The 12,652-nt window shown below is 38.6% G+C and overlaps 1 protein-coding gene across 1 annotated transcript in view; it reads left to right on the top strand.

Moving 5' to 3' along the window:
* Positions 1-12,652, top strand: part of LOC137268867 (CTD nuclear envelope phosphatase 1-like) — a 64,360-nt gene that overhangs the window by 26,021 nt on the left and 25,687 nt on the right. Inside the window, exons 2-5 of the mRNA XM_067803445.1 lie at positions 1,465-1,531; positions 6,549-6,667; positions 8,269-8,340; positions 11,453-11,569. Coding sequence (XP_067659546.1) covers positions 1,465-1,531; positions 6,549-6,667; positions 8,269-8,340; positions 11,453-11,569 — 375 coding nt within the window. The remainder of the gene's footprint in view (positions 1-1,464; positions 1,532-6,548; positions 6,668-8,268; positions 8,341-11,452; positions 11,570-12,652) is intronic.

Here is a 12,652-nt window from a genome sequence, read left to right as displayed (position 1 = left end):
ATTTTCATACAACAGCATATGCATACATGTAAAAACCGTAATGATGTGGGTTAGAATAATAGAAATGATCCAAATTTGTCTTCAGAGGCGACTAACAAGGATGGATGGTTAGGCCCACTCACTTGGTCGCCACATTTCATCGGTCTCCAATTCTTGACATCGATGCTTATGCTGTTGATCACTGAATTGTTAAAAATCATTATCCCTGAAGACACATTGTAAGGTGTCTCATTAGATTTTTAAGGTTATTTTTTAAGATAACTGTGTGCCCACGTACATGATTATCATTATTAATTACCTTCACACTAGATAACAACTATGCACTGATGATGCCCAAACAGTGAAATGAAGGTCAGTTTTGCAAATTGTCTTGACTAATACTTATGTTAACTTACAAATCCCATGGGGAATGCTTTCAAATTTGGATGTGTGTGTGCTGGTTATGACTGAAGGATGCAGGGTTAAGTCTCGGTGCCTTCGTTACCTGTTAAGATCTGGGTTAGAATTGATCTTCAGCAACCCATGCTTGTTGTAATAGGTGACTGCCCGGATTGGGTGGTCAGACTTACTGACTTTGCTGATACATGTCATCGTACCCCAACTGTGTAGAGTGATGCTCATGATGTTGATCACTGGATTGTTTGGTCTAGACTTGGATTACTTACAGATCCCATGTAGCTAGTATATTGCTGAGTGCCGTGTTAAACGGAAGTGGTCGGTACGCCCAAGGGATTAATCATTGTATTCTGTCAACTGCTAGTACTACACTGTGTTAACCATCAAACAGCCAACCATTGGTATCATGGTCACCATGCTTAATACTAATAATAGCTTGGGTCATTAATCAGTGAACATCCTGTCCCACACTTGATTACTACAGGTTACCTTCATACAGCTGTCACAACAAAGTGATGCGGTGCTAGCTGTTTCTTACTTTGTTCGTCTTCTACATACTCTGTCATTCCATCGTGAATGAACACGTTGCTGTTGTTACATGACTTGCGGGATGAGAGTGCCATGGCACTAAGTGATATTAATGCCAAGTGATCGTAACTCCCACACCTTAACTTAGACTTGTGCCAGTCTTAGTGCTTGGGTTGTCTTGTATAATGACACCCATTTGTCAGACTCGCTGACTTCTTTGAAGTATGTCGTCATCTTCCAACTGCACAGATCAAAGTACCTGATGTCAATCAGTGGATTATCTGGTCTGGCCTGGTTATTGACTGACCACATGACTGATCAACTGTCATTTAGTCAAAATATTGCTCAGTGTGGTACTGAACAAACAAACAAACAAACAAACAGTTCATCTAAGTGACCCATTGACTGTTCATGTTCATTTTTGGTCAAGAGCAGGTCAGCTTCTATGGTTATGTTAGTGTGACATTGTATCTATATTCGCAGAGTCTGCAAATTTATATGTATTTACCTATGAACTAACATATTTATTTTATTTTTTAGGTGATACAGCATCAGACAGTGAAGTACGAGATGATACCATTGTCCCCTCTCTCCAAACACAGATTAAGTAAGCCTTTGCATCTGATCAGTCGTCTAACTGAACCCAATATGTGGAGCAGTTGCCTTAGATATATGTCACTTTATTACTCGCCCGTTTAAGATACTGCACTGTAATATTTTCACTTCAATATTACACTAGTGTAATACCGCTTGACCTATGACGTCTAAATGGTTCAAAGTTGTGACGTCACAATGCTAATGTTGATGTCACGATTTTACTAGACCTTGCTTGACTTGAAAGCTGAGTGTCCACACACTATAGGCGATTTTGCCGCAGTTTCTGTCAATATATGTTGGCGAGTAATAAACAGAATACTTAACTCGCTTCCGTGAAATACCATTTTCATTAAACTCATTAAAGTTTTAGTATCAAACTCGCTTTCGCTCGTCTGATACCAAATCATTAACTCGTTTAATAAAAATCGTATTACACGGAAGGTCGTTTAGTATCCTCTATATATTGTAAGAGTGCACTGACAAGCCAGCACTGTCTCATGAACCATGTTATATAGATATTGACGTTCTCTTCCATCAGAGGTTACTTATCATATCTTCTAATGAACAACCTTTTTATGGTGTGAGTGTTCAGGATTTGTGATTGGTTGCAATCAAATTTAGTTGTGCAATCAGCAATGCTGTTTCAGAAGTGATCATTCGCAAGGTCTAGGCAGTTCCTCTATGCTTTAGGAAAACTAGAACGTCTTCCCCAGCATGATGCACAAATGTGTCATTTGGACAGAACTCAGCCATGCAATGGCCGGATCAATGGTGTTTCCATAGCCCTTGTTCACAGTGGACAGGTAAAGCAAGTCTCGGGCAGATGAGGGATATTTGTGTCCCCACATTTGCTTGTATTAGTCCAGTAGTATCTTTGTTAATGTAACTCATGTTCTGATTGGATACAAGGAAGGGAGATAATTCATGTTTCAAATTTTTTGCTGCTAGTGATTTTATTACGGAAAATATGGCTGTATTAGAACCGAGGTTCATAGGAAGATATGACAGTAACTTCTGTGGGAAGAGAATGAGATATTGAATGACCCGATAGGATTCAGGTTAGAATTGCTCTTCATCCCATGCTTCATCTTTGATAATCTCTGGAGTACGCATTCTATTAAATTGCCACTAGTACCCTGGCTGTATCTACAGCTTGGTCCAATAAATTTATGACCCCCCTTTACTGGCTCCGCCTTCTGACAGTAGAGAAATAGAACGGCTGTTACAACCAAGCTTGCCAGTGTGAACAAAGATGGTGGTTGCAGCATTTTCAGTGTTTTTCCTGAATAGAAGTTAGAATTTCTGTGTTGAAACAAGAACATGCCCCATCGAAGTCAGTTGTTTTCCCCACCATTACTGTTTGTAGAAGAAGCAGAAATGAGTTGTGATAGAAGCATTATGATTGGTATACTCAGCCCCCCAGCGTAGACAACTGATTGGATACAAAGTCAGCAAAGGGAGGTAATACAATTCTTGTGCTGAACTGTAGATGCATCTAGGGAATAGTGGAGATTTATTGTAATGTATAGCCTTGAGGTAAATGAGGATGGCCATGCTTGTCATTTAAGACCGCCACCATATATCTGGAATGTTGCCAAGTAAAGCAACTAACAGACAAAAGAGATTTTTCCTGTATCGATTTGTGAAACGTTCAAAAATTGATACTGATAGATCCTTGTCATCATTGATTGAACTGAACCCAATGAGTCAAGCAGTTGTTTGAAATAAATGTCAGTGTTGAGAAAAATCAAGCACAAAGGACTATAGCCTGGGTTATTGTCCCTAAACCATCATATGTAGACATTTATAGACAACCAGTTTGTGAGGCATTCATGTACTGCATGTTAAAAATCTCTTTTAGAAAAATCTAAGATTCATGTTAGCAATTGATTTCTGAAATGAGCATAAGTATGTTGTTAGAACTTGTCCATCAGGCCAACTAGCTTGGACATTTGATACTCTCGATGAAGCTGAAGGTTGTTTTTGTGAAAAGTCATTTGTTCTGGAAAATACTGGAAAAATATTTTTACTCAAACAATTAATGTAGTTTGGCTTCAACCATATTATTTTCCTTTCTCCCAGGCCTTACTGTAATGCAGTAGAGTTAAATAAAGCAGATCTAGCCAACCTTAACTTTGTATTCTTGATAAAAGTACCTAGTGTTTTAAGTAAAATATGGAGGTCGGAGTCTTTGATATATTTGATAAACCTACCCGCAAAGGTCTGGGGTAGAATAGGCCTTCAGCAACCCATGCTTTCCATAAAAGGTGACTATGCTTGTTGTAAGAGGTGAGTAATGGGATTGGGTGGTCAGACTCGCTGACTTTGTTGACACATGTCATCGGTTCCCCATTGCGCAGATCGATGCTCATGTTGTTGGTCACTGGATTGTTTGGTCCAGACTCGATTATTTACAGACCGCCACCATATGGCTGCAATATTGCTGAGTGTGGCGTAAAACTAAACTCACTCACTCTTGTAAACCTTCAAAAGCTAAAATTTGTTCATGCTCCTCATCCTTGATATGTCCAGGGTATACGTTAGGATAAATCTCCACTCTTCACAGAATGCTCCTACGGCTTGGCTGGATGAATTTATTACTTACCTTGGCTGGCTTTATATCCACAAGTCACTTTTGCTTCTTAAATTATCCAACCAATTAAATCATGTAGAGGAACTTGGAAAGAGGTAGGAGTTCTTGCATATATTTTCGGACCTGTCAGTTTGTCTCTATGCTCTCCCTAATATGTATGTCACACTGTGAACAAACCTTTGGCGCTGCGACTGCTATCTTTGTTGACAAGCTTGGTTGGAACAGCGACTTATCTGATTCTTATCTGATTCTTATCTGATTTGCTACTGAGGACCCAGCAAAGGGAAGTAATAAAATTATCAGGCCAAGCCGTAGATGCATCCAATATTATAGTGTAGATTTATTGGAATGTATATCCTGGAGATATCGAGGAAGCATTTGCCCATGCTGTGTAGAGTTGTCTCCCTTGCTCATACTGAAATCCAATTCAAAAGAGCAGAGCCCTAACCCTAACCCTAACCAATCCCATTACATTTATGGCACCAATTCAGTGACAGAAGCAGTCCTTGCCTGAGATGCTTGAGTGGTGTAGGACTGATGGAATTGTATTACAAAAGTCCATTGCTTCTTGTTACCAAATAAAACAGTCCTTGTCACATCCTCAATTCACCCTTTGACTGTTTGAGGGGTTAGTGGTTGAGATATTGGTTTGATCCAGGTTTGAATTCTGATATAAATCCTATTTTTGAAGCCCATGTTTTGTTTCTTCTGCCATGATGTAATACAATTAATAATAATCCTGTAATACATGTTTGTCGTAAGAGACAACTAATGGGATTGGGTAGTCAGGTTTGCTGACTTGGTTAGCTCATACCATTGTGTCCCAGTTGCGTATAACGATGCTCATGCTCTTGATCACTAGACTGTCTGGTCCACTGTAGATTATTTACAGACTGTCACTATATCACATGAATAGTATTGAAGAAGTTATTATGTTAATGCTTGCTGACTGCATCTCTTTGATTGATTCAACTGTTATTGGTTTACAGAGAAAACTCGATGCCCTTGCTAATTATTGCAGAAAGGGGGGACTTGAGGTTAATTTAGAAAAGTCAAATATTATTGTTTTTAGGTTACCTGAAATCAGTCGAGAAATGGTATTATAGGGAATCTTTTCGTCTAGACTATGCTGGTCCAAAGCCTTAGCTCTACAAGCCACTAAAGCGCTTTTTCCAATACAGAAAATTTGGTGAAAATACCAAACTGTCCCCTTTAATAGTGTTCTAAAGATTTTTGACTCTAAAATCATTCCCATTTTATTGTATGGGTCAGAGATTTGGTGCTTCACAAAGAGAGATGTAATTGAGGGAGTACAAGGAAATGTCTTTAAGAGATTTATAGGTATCAGTAAAACTATTTCCACAAATGCCAGTCTTGGTGAGACACTCACTTTGTGTTAAATATTATACTCACTGTATCAAGTGCTGGTGTCGACTGTTATACATGGAACATACAAGATATCCAAAAGCCTTTAATGAGATGCTCAAGACATACGACAAAAATGGGAAAATAAATTGGGTGTCACAAGTTAGATTATTACTTTGGTACACTGGGTTTTCATATATATGAGTTGCCCAGGATTGTGGTCACGCTGACATATTTATTCAGCAGTTTCAACAACGTTGTGAAGATATCCAGTTTCAAGAATGGCATTCTAAGATTAATAATTCTCACTTTTTGGGGGCATATTCTGAACTGAAATCACTATTAACTCCCGAGAAATACATATCCGCACTTGCTGACAGACATGAGAAGAATCCTATGTAAGTCATTGTCTTTCACATAAGTTAAATATTCAACAGTATAGGTTTGAATAAACTGTTGAGAAAAGAATGTTATTATGCACTAAGTGCCAATTGCAGCAAATCGAGGATGAGTACCATTTTTTGCTAATTTGTCCTTATTATTCTTGAAGCCGCAAGAAAATTATTCAATCATATTATCATGCTAATCCATCACGGGCTAAATATTATCAGTTACTGACATCAACTCACTATGAACACATACAAGCTTTAAGTATCTATTTGAAATGAAACTTGCCAATTTGAGTATATTGGTAGTACACAACCCTCCACTCTTTGTATACCGCTGTGCACTGCTGCTTTTGTATGTTTAATGTACTTTAGGCCATGTGGCCTTCATACTGAAATAAATTGTCGTTGTCATTGAATATTGTTTAGTGTGTGTAAAACTTAAATTTGTTCTATTTGTTTGTTGTGCCATGTTTAAAGTTATGTGCAATATTTTTGTTTTTCTTGTGTTTCATTCATGTTGAAAGGTGTATAAGGTATATTGTGTTATGTTTCAGGTATGTTGAAAGGTGTATTAGGTATAATGTGTTATGTTTCAGGTATGTTGAAAGGTGTATTAGGTATAATGTGTTATGTTTCAGGTATGTTGAAAGGTGTATTAGGTATAATGTGTTATGTTTCAGGTATGTTAAAAAGGAAGGTTTTAGTGTTGGATCTTGATGAAACACTTATACATTCACATCACGACGGTGTTCTACGACAAACAGTCAAACTGGGTACACCTCCAGACTTTGTCCTAAAAGTGAGTACACTCAACAGGTCAGAAGTATTGCTATGTTTCTGTTTGAATCCAGTGAAGTAATGGGACTCATTCTGTGGGGCCATGTTCAATTTCCCACATGGGTACAGCATGTCCTTTGCTGGCTGTGATGTTGCTGGAAAATTTTTGGAATATTGCTGAAATATTGTCAAAATTGTTGGAATATTGTCAGAATTTACTTGAATAATGGAGGAATATTGCTGAAATATTGTCAAAATTGTTGGAATCTTGTCAGAATTTACTGGAATAATGCCTTAATATGCTTTGCTGAAATATTGTCAAAATTGTTGGAATATTGTCAGAATTTACTTGAATAATGCCGGAATATTGCTGAAATATTGTCAAAATTGTTGGAATCTTGTCAGAATTTACTGGAATAATGCCGGAATAATAATGCATTAAACCAAATTTATTAACTGACACTTGCACTACATCACTAAGATCATTAAGCAAAAGTTTAGTTTTTTATGTTTAAGTGTATATTATCTATCGCAGTATCAGTCACATTTGTTGTAGGCCTGATAAATGAGATTTGTCTACTTGTATAGCCTAACTGTCTTGATTATATCGAGGCAATACAAATGTATGATAATTGAGTTTCAGTATCATATATTAGTATAATGCTCCTCATTTTGTTTATCATTAACGAACATCTGTAGTCTGTGTCATTATGGGTCACATGACAATTAACATTTGCAATTATTAGATGAATTAATAATGGTAATTATATGATTAATTAATTATCCTTTACCAAACTGGAAATAGATAGATAAATAGATATTTTAGTCAGTAATTCGGCCTCAAAGCCTTGCATACAATTGTATTTGAAAGGACACATGTGACGTGGTGAACAATACCGCAATATTTCTATTTCCATTTAATTTTGATTTATATCTCAATAGAAATACATTTTTAAGAAAGATGGCGAGTGCATGTAAATTATCCTCATTATTTGTATTTAGTACATTACACGAGAGTTTCACTGAGTAGTAATTAACATTGGGTAGGCTTTGGAGATATTTTAATCTCAAGTCGTGATACTGTTGCGTCAGGAAATGTGATCATGTGGTCTTTCTAAGGTCTGTATTCATTCTGTATTCTGCATGACAGTTACAGTCTTTATAACTGATTCCATCATTATTTGACCCATGAAGGCCCAGGTTAGAATTGATCTTCATTGACCCATACTTGTTGTAAGAGACCCATGAAGGTCCATTGGTAGAATAGGCCTTCAGCAACCCATGCTTGCCATAAATGGCGACTATGCTTGTCGTAAGAGACGACTCACAGGATTGGGTGGTCAAGACTTGCTGGGTTGACACGTCATCGGTTCCCAATTGCACAGATCGATGCTCATGTTGTTGATCACTGGATTGTCTGGTGCAGACTCGATTGTTTATAGGCCCCCACCATATTGCTGGAATATTGCTGAGATTGGGTTTAACCAACCAACCAACCAACCAAGATGTGATTTTATTAGATTGGTAAGAGCTGTTTTCAAGCAGCTAAGGCTCCTGACACTTATGAGTAAATGTTTACATTGTCGGAATATGTTGGAAGATGATATTGCAATTTTGTTTCAGGTTACGATAGACCGACATCCAGTCAGATTCTTCGTGCATAAAAGGCCACATGTTGATTATTTTTTGGAAGTTGTAAGTTGATTTAATAATTCTCATATTTCACACTTTGTTGCTACACTAAATAATACTGGCACATTATTCATGTCAAAAATTGTTGCATTGCATGTGATTTCCTTTGACGACTCTCTGGGTGTAGTGGCGACATGGCCTAGCGGCTAAAGAGGTCCCCCATTTCGCGTGCTCACTGCATTGATATTGCGGGTTATTACTAGATATTGATGGAATATTGCTAAAGGAGGGTAAATGCTAGGCTCACTCTCTCAAATGTGTAAAAAGAGAACTGTGGGTGTGTCATACAAAGAGCTGTTAAGAACTCTTATTAAAACTAATGTGTGTTAGTGTAATGTATCTGAGTGGGTCATGTTAACTGATGTAGTGTCTGGATGAGTTGTCACAACAAAACCAGTTCAAGCATTTCCATGTCATGGTATCTAGACCAGTTCAAGCCATGTCATGTCATGGTATCTAGACCAGTTCAAGCCATGTCATGTCATGGTATCTAGACCAGTTCAAGCCATGTCATGTCATGTCATGGTATCTAGACCAGTTCAAGCTTTGTCATGTCATGGTATCTAGACCAGTTCAAGCTGTGTCATGTCATGGTATCTAGACCAGTTCAAGCCATGTCATGTCATGGTATCTAGACCAGTTCAAGCCATGTCATGTCATGTCATGGTATCTAGACCAGTTCAAGCTTTGTCATGTCATGGTATCTAGACCAGTTCAAGCTATGTCATGTCATGGTATCTAGACCAGTTCAAGCATTTCCATGTCATGGTATCTAGACCAGTTCAAGCCATGTCATGTCATGGTATCTAGACCAGTTCAAGCCATGTCATGTCATGTCATGGTATCTAGACCAGTTCAAGCTTTGTCATGTCATGGTATCTAGACCAGTTCAAGCCATGTCATGTCATGGTATCTAGACCAGTTCAAGCCATGTCATGTCATGGTATCTAGACCAGTTCAAGCCATGTCATGTCATGTCATGGTATCTAGACCAGTTCAAGCTTTGCCATGTCATGGTATCTAGACCAGTTCAAGCTGTGTCATGTCATGGTATCTAGACCAGTTCAAGCCATGTCATGTCATGGTATCTAGACCAGTTCAAGCCATGTCATGTCATGTCATGGTATCTAGACCAGTTCAAGCTTTGTCATGTCATGGTATCTAGACCAGTTCAAGCCATGTCATGTCATGGTATCTAGACCAGTTCAAGCCATGTCATGTCATGGTATCTAGACCAGTTCAAGCCATGTCATGTCATGTCATGGTATCTAGACCAGTTCAAGCTTTGTCATGTCATGGTATCTAGACCAGTTCAAGCTGTGTCATGTCATGGTATCTAGACCAGTTCAAGCATTTCCATGTCATGGTATCTAGACCAGTTCAAGCCATGTCATGTCATGTCATGGTATCTAGACCAGTTCAAGCTGTGTCATGTCATGGTATCTAGACCAGTTCAAGCATTTCCATGTCATGGTATCTAGACCAGTTCAAGCCATGTCATGTCATGGTATCTAGACCAGTTCAAGCCGTGGCATGTCATGGTATCTAGACCAGTTCAAGCATTTCCATGTCGTGGTATCTAGACCAGCTCAAGCCATGTCATGTCATGGTATCTAGACCAGTTCAAGCCGTGGCATGTCATGGTATCTAGACCAGCTCAAGCCATGTCATGTCATGGTATCTAGACCAGTTCAAGCCGTGTCATGTCATGGTACCTAGATGAGCATTCAGTACTATTTCAAGCATTATCAAGCATCCTCCCACGTGTGGTATCATATGTATATGAGTGCACTAATCATGCATGCATGATAAACTCCTGCATCACCTAGCCTGTTGTGTTCATGTGACAGTTGGGAAGGAGAGATAAATGTGTTTTTGAGAAGTCCCTTCACCATTGTTCATATATTTTTGAGAACATCCCTGCCAGCTGGTTTATTATCGTTGTTCAACAGTTGACGCTCAGATGACAGTAACAGATTGATGAAAGAATAAGTGTTATGTTTGCTTCAGTATGAATAAATCATTATATAATATTTCAAATTCAGGACTGTTAATCTGTTGTACTGTAAAATTAAATAGTTCATCCAGAAATGTGCTTAAGTCTGTCCGTTTGTTTTTATTTTGGTTCGGTCATCTTAATATTTTAAATCAACAATTGTGAAACATGATTATGCCACAATATGAAGTCTTTATTGACCTTGATTTGATTTATGTCAGTCTGAAACTTGTTTTGGCTTGCTTCGCAAAGGTGAAGGTTCGGCTTTCTTCTGAAGGTGTGATTCAGTTCAAAAGACACTGTGTTCATAATGATTACTCTTACACCGTTTTTTTTTTATCGCAGATTTCCAAGTTAATCCTCATTCCTCGTTTAGGGGTGGTGGCGTAGCCTTGGGGTTAAAATGTTCGATCATCATGTCAAAGACCTGAGTTTGAATCCTCACATAGGCACAATGTTTAAAGCCCATTTCTGGAACCACCGCTGTGATATTGCTGAAAGAGGCGTAAAATCCATCTCCTTTGCTCGTTCCTAATTTTGAGGCTTGCATCTCTACATGATATTATCATTTGAAAACTACCACAGCATGAGTTTGTCTTCAGCCCTATTCCACAAAGTGCTCACAGTGAAATGACAGTTATCAAGTTGTGGCATGGAAGCTTTAATCACCTTAGCTCTGCTTAGTGGACCATTGCTCTGGTTTGGATGGATTTTGTACTTTTCACTGGATTGATTTTTGGATTTAACCTAAAGCAGTCATAGGAGTCAAACACAATGGCCGTCATGGTGGCCATCTTGAAACCATCATTCTGTCCCATTGATGTTTAAACAGTTGGGAACTGTTTTATGTGTTCATGGCCATCCGTGGTAAATGTCAGTATTTCAGGAATTACTTACTTTGTTGCCTTGTTGGCGTCAGACATCTAGGATGTGCAAGAAAAAGAATCAGATGAGCTTGGAAGGGTTTAGGGTGCATGTTGGTAAATAGTTTGGCCAGGGTAAGAAACATGAGTTCATTATGAGTACTCCCAGCATCACCTCCAGTAATCTGTGACACCTCTGATATATTCATATGACAGCATATCGTTTGATTCCTGACTTATGATGCTTGTGTTGTAGGTGAGCCAGTGGTACGACCTGGTAGTTTTCACAGCCAGTATGGAGATATATGGTGCTGCAGTCGCCGACAAACTCGACAATAACAGGGGGGTTTTACGAAGGAGATACTATAGACAAGTAAGTACATTGTTTTGAATATTCATGCAGTGAAGGACAGCAAGGCATAGGAGTCAACAGTAACTCCTAGGGTGGGCTAGCCCAGTGGTTAAAGTGTTCACTCATCATGCTGAAGAGCCAGGTTTGAATTCCCACATGAGTACAATGTACAATGTGTGAAGACCATTTCTCGTATCCAGCTGTGATATTGCTTCCATATTGCTGAAAGTGTTAAATCTAATGCATTGACTCACTTTTGTGTTTATGAAGTGATTTTGCAGAACCTGTCAACAGTAAATAAAAATACAGTCAAATCCTGACGAGTCAAATGCCGGCATCTCAAATATTATGCACAACTCGAAGTACCTGTCAGTCCTTGTGTAATTAAACTTAGCCTCAGTACTTTTCGTGTACACTCCACTACTGAGTCTAACAAAACCTTATGGGAGGTCGCGTCAGGTAACCTTTGAGATTGACCAATCAGAACACAGCTTACCAAATTGCGAAAGTGGACAATTGCACATAAGTTTGCAACTTTTTATTTTGAAAAGGTTCGTACCCGAAAGATTCCGAATGCTATTTAGTATAGGCTTGCTTCCGGTTGATGCAAACTGTGCACGTTACAACCATGACAAACAGTCGCTGAAAATAGTGTTTTTGGCTATATTCAAGGATGTCATCTTGCGGAAATATTAGCTAATGGTAGCCATGCCAACAGAAACCCCAAAGCGTATATACTGCATGTCAAATAATTGTTATATGCAGATTTTGGTTTGTTGAGAGATCTGTTTCCGTGACCTGAATATTTTGTAAGTCCCTCCGATCCCTAAGTAGTAGCTGTTGTCTGATTGGTTCAATCTATTTAGCCGTCTCACTATTGATAGGGCGGTCATAGCTCACTCAAAGGTTACCTGACGCGACCTTCTACTAGGGTTTGTTAGACTCAGTAGCGGAGTGTAAGTTGTAACGAATAATACTGAGACTAAGTTTATGTAGACTGCCGTCGGTCCTGACCATTTTTTTTCACCATCATAGACATACCTTTGTCTCGAATACATCAATAAGTCTAATTTATTACTTGGCCCACAGCGATTTTACTCATAT

The sequence above is a fragment of the Haliotis asinina genome, chromosome 16, assembly GCF_037392515.1.
Source record: "Haliotis asinina isolate JCU_RB_2024 chromosome 16, JCU_Hal_asi_v2, whole genome shotgun sequence".
Lineage (NCBI taxonomy): Eukaryota > Metazoa > Mollusca > Gastropoda > Lepetellida > Haliotidae > Haliotis > Haliotis asinina.
The sequence above is the reverse complement of the archived record's forward strand: the minus strand, read 5'-3'. Positions and strand labels throughout refer to the sequence as shown.